The sequence below is a fragment of the Citrus clementina genome, unplaced genomic scaffold, assembly GCF_000493195.1.
Source record: "Citrus clementina cultivar Clemenules unplaced genomic scaffold, Citrus_clementina_v1.0 scaffold_9, whole genome shotgun sequence".
Taxonomy (NCBI): Eukaryota; Viridiplantae; Streptophyta; class Magnoliopsida; order Sapindales; family Rutaceae; genus Citrus; species Citrus x clementina.
Window position 1 is genome coordinate 4,732,894 of NW_006261964.1, and position 16,415 is coordinate 4,749,308.

The 16,415-nt window shown below is 33.4% G+C and overlaps 2 protein-coding genes across 3 annotated transcripts; both read right to left on the bottom strand.

Annotated features, from left to right (window-relative positions):
* Nucleotides 1-221: 221 nt before the first annotated feature.
* Nucleotides 222-3,768, bottom strand: LOC18031872 (stAR-related lipid transfer protein 7, mitochondrial). The gene is made up of 6 exons (XM_006420061.2): nt 3,204-3,768; nt 2,479-2,644; nt 1,846-2,022; nt 1,655-1,738; nt 1,157-1,238; nt 222-1,048 (listed from the first exon to the last, which is right to left on the bottom strand). Exons 1-6 carry the CDS (start codon nt 3,563-3,565, stop codon nt 615-617), a joined length of 1,305 nt encoding a protein of 434 aa, XP_006420124.1. The 5' UTR covers nt 3,566-3,768; the 3' UTR covers nt 222-614.
* Nucleotides 3,769-9,857: 6,089 nt separating this feature from the next.
* LOC18032299 (protein WVD2-like 3) lies at nt 9,858-14,079 on the bottom strand. Of its 2 annotated transcripts, none has more exons than XM_006420063.2 (7): nt 14,021-14,079; nt 11,539-12,079; nt 11,231-11,313; nt 11,011-11,104; nt 10,847-10,918; nt 10,562-10,672; nt 9,858-10,344 (listed from the first exon to the last, which is right to left on the bottom strand). In XM_006420063.2, the coding sequence occupies exons 2-7, from the start codon at nt 12,073-12,075 to the stop codon at nt 10,045-10,047; spliced, it is 1,197 nt and encodes a 398-aa protein (XP_006420126.1). In that variant the 5' UTR covers nt 12,076-12,079; nt 14,021-14,079; the 3' UTR covers nt 9,858-10,044. The 2 variants fall into 2 exon arrangements, with proteins under 2 accessions (XP_006420126.1, XP_024037738.1); XM_024181970.1 differs by having other exon boundaries at nt 11,491-12,079.
* Between the last annotated feature and the right edge of the window lie 2,336 nt (nt 14,080-16,415).

Genomic DNA, 16,415 nt, shown 5'->3' on the forward strand with positions numbered 1-16,415 from the left:
AAATTTTGCCCTGTTTAGTATTGAGATTGAGATATTGTAATTTTTAAGTCATTTCTGTTGTTAAAAAAATATTAACTATAAAACAAAAATAGAAATTAAGAATGTGTAATAAATATAACTTTTAAATGATAATTTTTACAAAAATATTGAAGAAAATAAGTTTCTCATTATACAAATACAAGTGTAACAACAAATCAACTTACCTTTCGAAACTACATCAATAAATGTTTATCAAATATTTTAATTAAAAACTCTGGAGGCAACCAACCAGCCTCTGAGTAGTTTAACTACAAAGCACACATGAACCACCAAATAACCTAATCCTTGACTGGTGATCATAAAAGTTAACCGGTGTGAGCTAAAACAAAAATATATCTTGTTTTCAGAAGTAAAATTATATAGCTCTCCACATTTACTATGCAACGAAGAATACAGAAAGTTTTGAAGGAGGAAAAGAAAGGCCTAAGTTTGACACTTGACACCTCCATTTAAAAAATATTGATATATATCAAATCATCGATCGAGTAATTGATTGATGTGCGCTGTTTTGTGAAAATTTTAAAGATTCCCGAAAGTGAAAAAGACAAATAAAGTCACATTTTATCTGAAAAATCTCACCGCCTGGCAATTCTCCGCCCAGCTCCAAGCAACAATGCCTTCCCAATTGCACCTGAATGAAGTGCACAAACTACAGCAACAGTTCCACCAATAACTATCCATTTCCAGTCTATGCCATGATCTTTCTGATATTTAGGGTTGGCCACTTGCCCTTTTTCTTCTTCACTAGAAACTGGATCCAGAGATTCCATGCTTTCATTGACAGAAATTTTTGTTGTGATGCTTGCCATCAGTGCCCTTCCAGGTGATGATGAATCTGATTTCCTAGCATTCTGATATGCTTTCATGCCGGAGTTTAATTTCTTGACACCGCCCCACATACCATGCCGGATGGCCAACTTTGCAACATCTTTTGGGATCCCCATTTCTTCGTAATGGATAAGATTAACCTCACATGCAGACAGCTGCCCATCTCCTTTAAGGGATTCCACTGCATTCATGTTTCATACAAAGGCAACGAAGGGGCATCAGCAAATCAAAATTTAAATATTTTTCTGCTGCAATTTAGTGAAACTCAATTGGATGACCGAATACTCACCAGCCCTGATAACCCAACTTGAAAAATAGTGCTCCACACGTCTTGGCTTGTCACGCTTAGGCAAAGCCGGATATGGCACACCCTGCAGTATTATATAACTCAAAACATCAATATTCATTGTCAACGTGATGAAATGCAATGAAATACTGATTACTAACAATATAAAGATCCTATTGAGTCTTCCATACTACAGAACATGGATTGATGCAAACAAAATGTGCAACAACACCTTGTTGTTAACCATAGAATAATGTAAATTCCAGTGAAATAATGAATGCAGACAGGAGCATAGGGGGTCTTGCAAACATTTTAAGCAAAACCAATTACCAGAATGCAAATTTAATTTTCACAATCAGTTTCAGAAAGAACAGCACATGAACAATTAAGATTCTGATAATAATTTATCAAACAAGGAATCCAAAAATAATAACAATCAACTGCACTTATGTACTGGGTCTCAAAGACAAGAAGTTGGATTTCTAAGCTCTAAACCTGTACCTTTGTCACACAATAATAATTCTTTCCTGCCTCCCATATTCTTCGACCAATAATATACTCTCGATCGCTGCAGAAGAAAGGAAACTGCAAATACGAAGAAATAAAGGCATCAATCAATCTGGTAGTTGAACAAGAAAGCAGCATTACAAAACTCAGACATCAGACAAACAAGAAATTTTTTTTCCACAAACCTTTTTTATCCACTGAACAATCATTGTGCCAGTATGAGGACACTCCTCCAACGTTTTAACATATGCAAGCATATGATCCCATTTTCGTCGAAACTCATCATCCCAGAAAAAATCTCTAACCAATTCTGGAGTTGCACCCTCAAACACAGTTCTAGTTCGATAAACTGCAGGCCCTGTCTGATAGACAAAATCATTATCAACTACTAGCGCACAATACTTGAGATCACCATCAAGTAGTTATACATGATTGTTAAAAAACTGAGTGAATAAGATGCACAATCACGTGCACAAAATATATCTCCACTGAAAGAGAAAGGAATGCAGGCCCATTATACGATGGCTTTGAATCCAACAATTAAATAGCTGAAACTAATTCTAATAGCAATAACATTTGTTTCTCCCGTGAACTAAGTTCCAAAACGTGATCACAAACCCAATTGGGAAAATGGTTATGTAATTATTCCAAGTATTTAGGATATCTAATCTAGCATTAATCACACCTCACCAAATATGCTCATTTATGGATAAACAATGACACTAATTTGTCCAGAAGATACACTGTTTAGCAGTAATTCTAAAAAGCATTTTTTCAGCAGATGAACGGCAGAAAGTATTAAGCAAATGACAACCTACCTCGGGCTCACAGCGCCAAGCCTGGTATGTCATGTTTGGGGTGGACTTCTCCATCAAAGTTTGCCATTCCATCTCTCCATCCTTCCTTTCAAGCAGCTGCAATAGGTGCTCTAAATCATTCTCAGTGACAACATGCTGCTCTTTCTCTGCAGTTCTGGCACCAGGGCTGCAAAAAAGAGAACTCTCATAACTTAATTCATCCATGAACAGAGATGACATAATCTAGCAGTAATGAAACAATGTAGTCATGTTTACAGCAACATGATTATAACAAGGATGATAAAATGTCTGAAACACAAGTAGCTGCAACCCGAACATATCTTGTACACAAGACATGAGCAACATTATTCTCATTCCTCCATTCAAATTGCATGAATATTTATCCCAAAATCCCATAGTCCCCATAATAATAAACATGTAACCTGCTGGTGGGCGCACGTGTAACTAGTCTGCAATCCTACTTACATTTTGAGAAATGGGAACTCTGTTATCGTAATCAAGAGTACCCAGCACATGTTTCATCCCTACTAGTTTCCTATATCTAAAATTACACAAAAATAACAGCTGCCAGCATTAACATTCATATGATTTTCATGAACATTATTAGGTCACAAATTTTAACCCCACAAAATAATAACAACAACAATAATAATAATTAAATTTTCATTAACTAATCAAACCTCAACTAAATCCAAAAATATAAAAACTATAAACTCAACACTCACCTAGCATCACCATCGACTCCTTCACCAGCAGCGGCCGCTGAAGCGGCATCCGATTTCGCGCCTTTTCCTTTGAAATTGTTCCAAAGCACGCGGCAAGCCGAGAAAGCCGACAGAGCCGTGAAAGCGAGCCAGAGCCGCCGAGCGCCGAAGCCAGGCGGCGCGGCGGTCCATATAAATCTGAACTTGCTCCGGAGGCCAAGGAAGACCAATCCGGTCCATCTCGGCCGCCACGACCAGCCGATCACGAGACCGATCATCACGGCCAGCCAAATCGGAACTGCACATAGCAAAATGTCGACTAATGTTTCGGTAATCGAAGGTCTCTTCAAAAACTCCATCATCTCGAATAAAACCTCGTCCATTTTGAAATTTTCTTTCTCCAGAAAATTTCAAATTTTCCTTCTCCAGAAAATTTCAAATTTTCCGAGAAAGTGTTAGATTTTCCGACACAAGGTGCTCACATTGACTTTTCGCCTCGGCAGATCTACAGAGAGAGAGAGATCAAAGTGGGAGGTCTGTAGAGAGAGAAAGTTGCTAGCTGTTGATCTTGACATAACAAATTATGACGTGGCAGTGTCGAGACCACTGATGGTGGTTGGGTTCGGCGTGCGGAGTTTAGGCAACGTGGGGAATAGACTAAGGAGAGGAAAAACTGTGTCGTTTGGCTAGGAGGTGTATTGCACGCGAGAAGGGAGCGTGAAGATACGGTTTTTAATGATTTGTCAAGAAAAGAACTTGAGTATGATGCTGAGTACTGTAACAGACATTCGGCTCCTGGTCGGATGGGACCAGACACGCTGCAGCTGGAGTTGGTTTAGTAATTGAATTTCCAATCATATTCTGCCACGTACACTTTTGATACTAATGGTTCAAGTCGACAATGATTTTGTAACAATCTTTCTTAGATTGGGCTTAAGCCCATGGGTTTTTTTAATTTTTTTTAATTTCAACCAAAATTTAAAAGTGTAGCTAAACGCTAGTGAGGAATTGTCATGATATAATATCTAATTATTTAACGAGACTACAAATTAAATATAAAGATGTCTAAATATTATCTGGCCTATCTTCAAAAAGAAAATTATTATTTGATCCCTACCCAGTATTATAATCAATTTATCATGAATTTTGTTTTCCTTTTTATGTTTATACCACAATCAATTTATCGTAGTTTGAAGGTTTACGTGATATGAAAAGTTTATTTAAGCTGAAAACCCACACACACCATTTTTCAGTTCAGTGGCAGATTCTTTTTCTTCTTTTATATTCTTAAGGATTTGAGGTAGAAATATGGGGTCCTCTATATATATCGTATATGTTGATCTTCATTCAAATATTTGAAACTTGAAAGTATTTGTAATCTAATCCATATTGTACTATCAATCATTTAACCAGTTTGTGATTAGATTGTAAAATAGTTGAAAAATGAAGTCATGGTTCAAGTTTCTCTCAAATACTCTCAGAATATACACATTCATTCATTCAACAGATTCTTATAGGTAGCGTTTACTTTTTGAATTGGAATGGGAATCCTGAGGAGTGGAAATCCTAGGATTGAGAGTGTGGAGTGGAAGTGTAAATAGGTTGTTTATTTACACTGAAATGGAAGCATGTAATGGAGATCAAAATTTAATTTATGTGTTTACTTTATTTTGAATTGGGAGTAAATAGTTTTAAATTATAATTTTATTCTTATTTAAAGAATTATAGTTTTTTTTATTAATTATATAAATTAAAAATTATTGATAAGGGTAATATAAATGAAATATTTTTACTATGAACATAGTATGAAATTAATATTTTCTTAGAATAAACTATTTATTAGTATTAATTATTAATATTAAATAAATATAATACTAATATTTTAAAATAAATATAAAAATATTATATTTTCAAATAAAGATGGTTTATAGTAATATTATTAATTCTCTATTAATATAATAATATTATTTTAAAGTAATTTAGACTTAGAATCAAACCAAATTATTATTAGTTAAATATAATAATGTTATTTAAATAAATATAATATTATTTAAATATTTATTAAATATAATTATAGTAAATTTAATAAAAAGAGGGTAAAAAAGAAGGGTAAATATAAAATGAAACATTATTTTATTTTATTTAATATAATTATATTAAATTTATTATTATATAAAATAATAATATAATATTATTTAGTACAAAATTAATATTTTCTTAGAATAAACTATTATTATTAATTATTAATATTAAATAAATATAATATTATTTTATTTTATTAAATATTAAATTAAGTTAAATTAAATTAAATTAAAAAGGATAGAAAATGGAGAGGTGGGAGTGGGACTCCCACTCCCAACTCCAAAAATGGATGGGACTCACGGAGCGAGATTCCCACTCCGGAGTCAATTTGTTGAAGTAAACTATGGAGTGAGAGGAATCCGCACTCCTCACTCTCACTCCAAAAAGTAAACACAACAATAATAGGTAATTATCAACCAATCATGTGAAGTAAATGCACACATAACAAGAATTTAGTCAATGAAAATAAGTGTCCATTTATTTATTTTTAAATTAGATATACCCTACACGTCCATATTAACATTACTATCATACAATAAAAAATATTGTTATTGTTGTTGTTGTTGTTATTTTGAGAAGACATTATTGCTATTATTATTATTATTATTATTATTATTATTATTATTATTATTATCATCATTATTATTTCAAGAAGGTTCCTTCCTTCTTTGGCATTGTCAAAAAGTAACGCGTTTTGCTATGGAAAACAAAATTTTCCCCTTTACTAGTTTTTTGTTTTTACACATACAAAATCAAGAAATGAAAGAAATGTTTTGGGGTGTTACACATGACCCCTTTCTCTCTTTTAAAAGTGTTCTTTTTTTTCCAGGCAAATTTTTAAATCTGCAGTGTTGAATGCTTTTTAGAATTTTCAAATGGTCAAGTCTCAAAAAAGCACCTTGAAAAAGCATTGGAGAGCCAATGCACATTCTCTCGACTAACTATTTTGGAGAAAATTTCAAGACGACTCTTTATCGAGCATAGGAATTACTTTTTTGTCATACGTACTCAAGATGTCTCTCTTCTCTTTTGACCCATCCGGCGATCTAGGCATGGCAAGTACATGACACACGAATTTATATTGATGCAATAATTTACGTAAATTATGATCTCATTGCCTATGATTAACGTACGGATAAATCATGGTCACTAAAAGGCTAAAGGTAGATTCGTCTAAGTTGCCTCGTTGTTATTTGCAACAAAATTTGTAGCACCCAGATTCCCTTGAATTGTGATGATGTAGGATCCTAACTTTGATTGTTGTGATGTCATAAATTAGAATAAGCAAATTACAAATATTTTATGCTTTTGGTCAAACAATGTCACATGCAAAAACTAACTAAAGTCTCAAAGCAAAAGAAAGAAAAATAAATAAAAATGATTATATATCTATGTGTTTGTGTGTGTATATGCACTATACCGGCACATGCATAGAAACAAAAATGATCCTTTCATCAATGCAAGAAGTTCCAAGAACATGCATGAACAATACATATCAAGCAAGACTCCAGCTGGAGGCATTGAAATTGGCTGCCTCTCTTTGTAAATTTCCATTGCTTTAATTCTCCATCTTTCCATTAGTATTTGATTTGGTTTTGTGGTTGCAACTAGCTATATATGCTCATTTTTCAATGGTTGTTGACTCCTAACAATGTATTTTTACTTATTTCAAACTTTGCGCTTCTAATTTCTGAATTCTAATAATAGAAAAATAGATTTTATGTCCATTTGATGGTGTTCAAAATAAGCATGTGATACTTGAATATTGTTAGATGATCAAATTTTCTTGATTTTGCTATTTGCTTTTTATTATTTGTTATTTATATTTTAAAAAATTTTAGTTGAAATGTTTGTTGTTCGAAGTAGTGTCGGCTTTTAATTTCATGCACATATTAATTTGTGACCCACGTTAGGTAGAATATGACCCACATTTGCGACCTACATGTTTCTTAAAAAGTGAAGAATTGGCAAAGAATAAGGGGCTCTGGTCATGATGGCATTCTTATGGAGACAAATAAAAGGAGTGAATTCAAAGCTCAATTTAATTTGATGGGGTACTACTGCTACTGCTTCTCTCATCTCATGTAACAACTAAAGTGAAAGTTCTCAGCTTATATTCTTTGCAACTCCCCACAAGCAAAGCTAATTTGGCTAAAATTTCAACTGCAAAAAGATTGACAAAACTTTATTTTTTGTCATTTTTTTCTCCTTTGGGTCAGATTTTCACGCGAAAACCTCATTTCTCGTCATCACCGAATTTGGTTTAACCACCCAAAAAAAAAAAAAAAACCAAGCACAAATAAACCCAGGTAGTGCCATACTCCAAGATCAAAATGTTCTGCAATGGGTTATTTCTAAGTTTCAATATTTCTTCTTAAATCCTACGAGTAGAAATATTATACTTGTAGCAATGCCAATCCGTACTTCTCAGGATAATTAGGTAGATTGAAGAATCTTTTGCAGGCGATTTAATTTCTTGGAAACTTAGCATGTAATTTTACTTCCATTATGACTTGCTTAATATTCATATACATATATATTAGGATTCTGTTCATATGAAGGCGATATCGCCTTATTTGCAACATGTTTGATGTGATCAGAGAACCAAAATGCAGATTATGGACAACAAGAAAAAGTCATTTTGCTATGAATCTACTCGAAGTAGAGATCAAATATAACATATATCATACATTGTACCTGCTTGGATTGTCATCGGCGTCTCCCAAGAAATTCCATTTGCTCTATTTGGCATATACGTATCCATATGCGATCTTCCATGAGTGCTCTCACGCAGCTGCATATAAAAGAAAACACAGTTAGCTAAGTTGACCTGAGAAAGAAGATGACTGATTGTTGTGTTCATGCAATTGAATGGTAAAACACACCTTGTTGGGGGGAATGAAGCCTGGTCCGAGATCATTCAGATGATTTTCTATTCTTCAAATGAATGGTCTCGAACCAGACAGCATTCCCCTCAACTATGAGAGAAAGAAAGATTTATACAACTGCTTTGGTATCATTGATTTGCCAATGCATTGTTTTTGAATGGCCCTTTATATGTGTGAATGTGAGAGGATGAGTTAAGAGTATCATTTTGTGGGTCACATGACATATTGCCCCACTTTCTACATCTTGCTTTACACAAGCAAGACTTCAAACCAATTTAGCCTTGGATTTGCATGACTGTATGTGTGCATATATACTTGCCATAATCCAATACGGGATGGGGGTCATAATAATGCAACAAGAATCTAATTTTCTTTTGTTCGTTGCATCCAGATCGATGCCATCACAACCTTAGTGCTAAAAGAAAAAATGATGTGAAAACTTGTAGTTTGGTGGAGGAAGTCTAGACAACAAATGGGTTGAAATTAGATACGAGAAGTTTGGGTGCAATTCTGGGAGGAAAAAGCAAGAGCTTCATTTAGCAATCAAAGGAGGACACGTGGCATTGATATTGCCCGTCTGATGAAGCAATCTTTATGAAGATTTATAAAATTATTTGTTTACTTGATTATCAGTAAACAGTGATTTAAAGAAATGGAATACCTCTATTCCATGATGATATTGTTTAAAGGATGTCTCTTTTTGTTTCCCACTTGAGGAAAAAGGTTAGATTAGAGGTTAGACAAAGCTCATCAATGAGGCCATACCACAAATGCTCTGATTCTTGGCTTAAATGGAAAGATATACAGCTTGGCCTGTTACTGCTTTTTCAAGATCAAGATTGAGTTAAAGCAATGGCAATTTGGCACAGCCAAGATTATATGTGGTATTTGAAAATTTTGACTTACTGCTAAAGCAATTTACTCAAGACTTCTGCCAGAGACAGTTAGCTATGTAAAAGTGCTTTTAATAAAAAGACTTTTAATAAACGGACGCTTTAGCTTCATTAGGTATTATGGTAATGTAATTTTTAGACCACAACACTTCCGAAATAACAATACAATAGAGTTAATATCACCTAAATTTTCAGAATACAATTGCTAGACAACAATATCAAACATAGCATTAATTTATCCAAGTATGGAAAGAACTGTGTGAAAATAGAAAATCAGGATTCGACACGCACTGAAAATTCAAGAGCTTAAATTGGAACCAATACAAAGCCAGAGTGCTTTTGACTAAGCAATCTTGTTTCCACAAATGGGGCATATCCTGCTAAAAAAGTCATCTTTTGTTTAACCACAAACAATTCAGCCATTAAGTTCTTTACCCTCTACTTACTTTTTTCTTTTGCTTTAAGAGCTTTTCATTATGAAGCTAAACATAACTCCTCAAAACAGTGATTTCCAGTCCTGTAAAAAGTCCTATAAAGCACAATCTCCACCAAAATCATCAACAATTACTGGGTCCATTTTGCCTCTAACTTTAATCTCTCTTTGTGGATAAAGGAAGCAACCATCACTTCTCACACACTACCATAAAGGCAAACTATTAAGAACACAATCTTCATTGAATTCAAACATTTCAGTACTAACATTACAAGTTCTTTTTTGTACAAAATGCTGCAAATGTAGTTCAGTAGATCATTTGAAGATGAGCAAAAGATAAACAAACTTCCATCTGAATTAAACAAATGAACAAAGGTTATTACAAAATGGGGACATTTATATAAGTTACAGAAAATTTACACTTCATAATTACACAAACATTGCAACAAGTCCTTGCAAATTTAAAACAACAAAATGCACATTCTTCAGAACAGTCACAGGAAAACAAGAGAAATGAACACCTTTTCCTCTTTAAATTAATAAATTAGAGTGCTGCTCACCAGAAATCAGGGTTGGAAGACAACACCAATTTCTGAATTACTATGAACATTTACCTTGGGGGCCATTATATCTTCTGCTAGTTTAGGATTGTCTTGGAGTTTGCAAATGACATGACCATTTGGGATGTTGCTTGGATCCTTTTTGTCAGTGGAAAAAAGGGTGGTGTCTTCTCTGTAATTACCTAGACTTTGACGATTTCCCGTGCGAGAAGTTCCCTTCACTTGGTCTCCTTGATTCAAACTGGCTGCATCACTACAGCTCTTCCTTCGGCCCAGCTTTGGTGATTTTGCACGAGTTGGTGGCATCTGGTATCCATTAAAAGCAACAAAATCTAAGCAGATAAATTTGAAAGAAATTTCTAACAGGCGAACCATACACTACTCTTTTTCTATTTCCTTCACTACAAAATTAAACACAATTTTTTGGCAATTTTGAGGACACAGCAGTTTCATAGCACCTCAATATTGTGAAGTTCAAACATGATGGAAATTGGAAAAGGAATAAATCAAATCTATGCCGTACCTTTTTGAGTTCAACTTTTGGTGGTGGTCCGTCATGGTAGAAGCTTGGCATTGGGCTCGCCTTAAATGTTAAACTCTTTCTCAATTGCTTGATAGCTGCTTCTGTCTCTTCCTAGAATATTAAGATTTACGAGGACAAAACAACAACATGGGTTAGAGAATTATCTGACACAACAGACAAATATGAACTGAATAAGACTAATCTAAAACATGATTAATTTCCATCGACAATCATGACAAAGAGATATTTGTAATTATCCTTGGGTGTCTACATTGAGAGCTATACCTTAGTCCTGGCTTCACTTTGGTTCTTCTCAGCTTCCAGAGCTTGGTGTTTCTCCTCTAGTTTTGAATAAAACTAAAAGTGGTAACATAATAGGTACAGAGATTCAGACCAAATTACATATGAAAAATCAAAAAATAATTCACATGAAATAGATTGATGAGTACCTCCTTCCGTTTCTCTGCACGTTCAGTGCATCTAAATGTAGGAGCTGCTGCAACAATGATCCTGGACTTCACAGTCCGCACTGATGCGGCAGTGCTAGGGATGGTCAAGAGATAACATCAATTTTGAACAGAGAGAGTGAGGTGGCAACAATAAATAAATAAATAAGAAAGCATAGGGAAATGACAAATCAAGCTAAAGTTGCTGGGGGCAAGAGGATACGAGGAAGCAACAGAACAAGAGTCTTCCTCATCAGGAAGCTTCTTGTTATTGGGTTGCAATGGCTTCCTTGGAACCAGAGGTGGCTGCAACCAATCAGACAGAAGTTCATAGGTCAGCTAAGAAAATTCCTCATCCTGAATTTCAATATTATGATTTCCAAATAGAGTATCACATTCCAACCTAAAGATAACTTTTTTTATAATTCAAGCTACTCACTATGCTACTATGACATTCACCTTTTTGCAACATTCTAAATTTACCTTAACTGGGAAAAATATTGGGAATCTAGATTCAGTTGCTGAAGCTACCTGATTCTGCTTTTTACTGTTCAGATGTCGCAGACTATTTGTATTAGATGATTTATTCACACTCTTCAGCTCAGCTGCAGTAGGTCGGGTTCCATTTGAAGCACGCTTTTCAGTTGCTAGGGAAAATGGCTGTGGAATGGTGTGTTTTGTTCGAACATTTCCAGCAGTGGCTTTTGACGCATGCTTCACAACTAAATGTGACTTATTATTTTCCTTTGTTTTTACATCTTCTGGTTTGGTCTTCTCTGCAGGCAAGCCAGCCTCAGGCATTGAACTTACTACATTCTGTTCTTCCTTACCCTTCTCGACCTCAATTGAGGTCTCTGAGGTACACTCCTTCACTTCATATTCTTTTACTTCAGTGCTTTCTACCAAACTTTGGAGTTGAGGATCCCCATCAACATGTTCAAATGGCCCCGCAACATCATGATGATTGGGAATTGTTTCATGATCAGAATCATGGGAGACACCATTTGAATAAACTATGACACAATCGGCTTCTTTATCCATACAAACATCAGTAACTTCTATCCCCATTTCACTGCAACAGAGAAATATGAATATCAAAATCACACTATCTTTTGATATTCATCAGGTGCGACAAATAATCTATGCACAAATGTATAGTAACATTCTCTCTAGTCATGGCATTGTTCGGTGGCCAAAATCATGCAAACACAAGACAAACTCTTCTTTGAAGGCAAAATAGCGAAACTGAAATTTTCTCTCAATCATTATTACAACAATGCAGCCTTTGATAAAATCCTAAACTACTTTAGATTGTAGAATCAAATGCACAAAGCAAGAGTGAACCAGATGCTATACCGGAAGATAAGCAAATAATTGGAGTACACTTCATTACATTTCAGTTTATGCAAAAGAAGAAGAACCCTTAATAACGGAGTCTATCCTAAGGGCTCAATTAAGCCCTTTTACAACCTGCACTCGCCTAAAATGAACAAGAACCAGGAATCCACATCGCTCATTTCAGAAATCCAATTACTAAACATACAGACAGAGCATGCTTGTTATAAGATAGTAAGGTAAGATTCAGCACAATCAATAAATAGTACATCCGTTAAGAATGGAAAATAATCAAGATTATGAGTTTAATATGCTTGCTTAAATTTTGTATTCATGTAAGGGTTCAAAAACTCAATAAATCAACAAATTACAAAACCTAAAACTAAGGGAGAACCAATGAGGTTTTCTTAGCACCGTGATTACTAAAATGAAGCCTGAAGCAGCATGTGTTCTCAACCAAGTTTTATGAGTGGGTCTGTCAGCAACTAATATCCTATGTCATCCGCTAAATACTTTCTCTTTTCCAGGACAACACTCGATAACAACATTTACATGACCAATAAGCAAATAAAACTCTTTTTTGCAGGACAACTAGACATATGTATGATTTTTCTGAATAAATAGAGACCAGTTGCACTGATGAAATATTAAAGATTGAGTGGGATAAAGAAATCAGGAGAAGAGAAAATATTTAAAAGAAGCAACCGCCTTGGCTTTGTCAAACAGTTTGTTTATTGTGTAAGAAAAAGTAGCACCAAACAGAATCATTTGCCTTCCAACCACTGGATGGTCAAGACACCTAAAAGGAGAATTAGAACTAAAGAATGCTAAGAGAAGTGGGTGTGCTTAGTATGAAAATTATGACAAAAGTCCACCTAAACAACACAATTATACTCAATAAAGCATTAACCAAACTACGTGGGGACATAGAGAGACTAAGTCAAAATAATAAGAGCACAATTTTAAGTTCAGCTAAGAAAATAAAAAACACAACTAAAATGAAAGTATAAGAAAAACAACTTTCCAATTTCCAAACATGGGTAATTTGGCATAAGAAATGAAAACAACATTCCTGCAGATATTTCTATCAATTACAGAATGGATTCTAATTAAAACCAAATATCTCTAGTCAATTACTGAGGAATCATAAATGCATTGTCTGTTCAAACCTCATTAAATTATTCATACATAAGATTAAATTTAAAAAAGGAAGGACATTAATGTCAGCTAACGAAATAGTCAATCCAGCTGAGACCCAGGAAATATTTACTCACAGAAATGAAGAAAACAATTGAAAAACCAAAACTTGAACCTTACCATTTTGTTTTCATTTCAATACAAACAAAAATCTATTGTCAAACTTAAACTTGACCTCAACTAAGCTAAAACACTTAAAAAGTTTTAACTTTTTTTTTTCAATTTCTTCACATTTCTTAAAAAAAAAAAAAAAGACAAACACACATTATAAAGTGAAAAATGAATCACAAAACAAATCCAAGAAGCCAGCAAGCACTAAAAAAGAAGCAAAAAACAACATTTACAGATCGGATGACAAACTAATAACGAATGCAGTATCAAAATTCAAAGCTACATTACATGTGCATGCATGCAAAAGTGATAAACAGATCGAGAGGCAAAGCAAGAACAAAGAGAGTGGCAAAAATAGAAAATTACTCACAGTTATGGTCCGATCTGTGAAGAACCGGAAGTGGGTTTTTATGTGTTTGTGTTCGAGCGTTTGTTTTAGTTTGCTGTTTCTTCTGTTGCTTGCTCTATAATTTTATACAAGTGTGTGTGTGTCGTCGGTGATAACGGCGTTAACTAACGCAATTATTTGAGATTTTGAAAATTGGAAAATTTTTGAATCTTACCATAAGATTTTCTTTGCTTTTTTCCTTAAACCCACCAAATTTGGTTTTCTGCTCAATTAAGGTGGCCAATGTGATACACCTTTTATTTTCAATATTTGGCAAGAAATTAAGAACCATACTTTATTTTTAAAAATTGCTATCATCATAAATGCCCTTACCACTCATCTGTATACGGATTTGAATATTCAGACCATTTCACTCAAATTTAGAAATAAATACATATGAAATGCACCGATTGTTTAAATCATGTTATAATTAGACTAATTCAAAGGAAATTTATTAAAACTTGAGTTTTAAAGTTCTTTTATACGAATCCTAGATGATGACAATTTACTAAAATAAATAGATCCAAATTATTATTACATAATAAAATTCTACTCATTGAAATAAAGTAAAAAAAAAAAAAACAGCAGCCAACACTTAGACAAATGTTTAAAAAATAAAAATCATGGAAACAGTACAAAAAATAAGAAATAATTTAAACTTACAAAATGGCTACCAAAGAAATAGAGTTTTCTACTTAACGTTTGAACCACATAGTTAGTATAGCTATACTGTATAAGATTAGATTCATTTTATTGCAAGTTTGGAAATTGTATATTATATGTCTTAAAAGAGCGCATAACTCAACCTATAACTCAACATACGACTCCTAAAATGTACCTATCCTACATAACAATCTTCCATCATGAAGCATAAACTTCAATTAATTCTTGAAGACGTATACACATTAATTGACTTACATAAATTTTATTTAAAAGAAAAAAAACCCACAATTGGGACATGTTATTGAGTATTCGAATTAACTGTAATTTGTTTTAAGAAACTTGTAATTAAACATGAATAATTAGATAATTAATTTTTTAGGAGACCCTTGAGTTTTGGATAAGCCCGTGTAATCTTACATCATCATTGTTCTTGAAAATTTTGCTCTAACATATACAAAATTTTTGCTACGGCTACAAACTCATGTTCGGCTTGAAATAGGCAAACAAAATGTGATTGATAAGGTTTTATCATATGTCATGTCCTAATCTCACTTTGTCCCTAGAAGTAAACAATTGCTCCATCAAATTATTTTAATCAACTTTATTTTTTTCTTTAAAAAAGAATTATGAACATAATTTGGAGATTAGTTGTGATGTTAAAGCATTATAATAGGAAAGTGTCAATTTATTTTAGAAGATTAAATATTCATGTCGTAACCAAAAAGCAAAAAAGTAAATAAAGAGAGAAGATGTCCCATCTTTGATTATTCCGGCTTAACCCTTTTGATAAAGCCCTAACACCCTCTCATTTGAAATTTAAAACATACTGCCCCCTTTTTCCCAATATATATTTTAATACCCAATTATACCCAAGCCTATTTTCTTAATTGACATCATGTGCCCTCACCTAAATAAAGTTTGGTGAGTTGAGTTCTAGCTAGCTAGAATTTGACAACCAAAAGTTGTCTTGTCCCATTTGAACTAGTTCTTGTTATAACAACTACATCTCCTTGTTTTCATTTGCATGGTTTAGTTGTTGCAATTTTTATCCATTATTCAATGCAACTAATCCATGATCAAAGTGACCAAATTGGTGGAGATTCCCATTGCGAGGAACAATCTCTCTTTTCTTATTTTATCGACTTCTATCAAAACTCTTTTATGTGTTCATTTTTTCTATAAAGTTTCCATTGCTAACCAATCTCTTTGTCACAATGATATTATTTCGTTCTCACCGATTGCTAAATGATCAATTAACATGATTTGAATACTCCTCATGTATACTCAAACCACTGCAAATTGTCATAAAATAGCCACCAATTTAAAGCATCTTCATTACTATGGTGAATAAGTAGAAGTTTCTTGTAAACCAATTTAAGGGCAAATTCAGATAGAGATGAATTAATAGACAAAGATTGACAAAGACAAAGTAAGTCCGTAGGTTTATTATTCTGTCATGAACAATTAGGTTATATAAAAATGAATATGAGCTAAGAGTTGTAAGGTGGCGAGTCGTGAGTGGAGTAAAAGGAAGGGTACCATTTAGGGCATAAATTAAAATGAATTTCAATATTCATAAATATTATATATATAGAGAGAGTCATTTTCTAATGCAGTCACTTTCGTATATATATTTTTATTCATGCAAATAAGTTTTTAAGCCATACAACTTAACAAAATTAATTTTTAATATTATTAAATCATAAGATTTTAT

What these genes read in the sequence shown, in the direction of transcription:
- LOC18031872 (XM_006420061.2), bottom strand. Translation starts at nt 3,565, where the DNA reads ATGGACGAGGTTTTATTCGAGATGATGGAGTTTTTGAAGAGACCTTCG. An exon ending in GGAGTCGATGGTGATGCTAG is followed by an intron (nt 2,645 to 3,203) that starts GTGAGTGTTGAG and finishes TCTTTTTTGCAG; the next exon opens with CCCTGGTGCCAGAACTGCAG. An exon ending in AAGTTGGGTTATCAGGGCTG is followed by an intron (nt 1,049 to 1,156) that starts GTGAGTATTCGG and finishes ACATGAATGCAG; the next exon opens with TGGAATCCCTTAAAGGAGAT.
- LOC18032299 (XM_024181970.1), bottom strand. Translation starts at nt 12,075, where the DNA reads ATGGGGATAGAAGTTACTGATGTTTGTATGGATAAAGAAGCCGATTGT. An exon ending in CAATATTTTTCCCAGTTAAG is followed by an intron (nt 11,314 to 11,490) that starts GTAAATTTAGAA and finishes GATTGGTTGCAG; the next exon opens with CCACCTCTGGTTCCAAGGAA. An exon ending in AAAGTGAAGCCAGGACTAAG is followed by an intron (nt 10,673 to 10,846) that starts GTATAGCTCTCA and finishes TTAATATTCTAG; the next exon opens with GAAGAGACAGAAGCAGCTAT.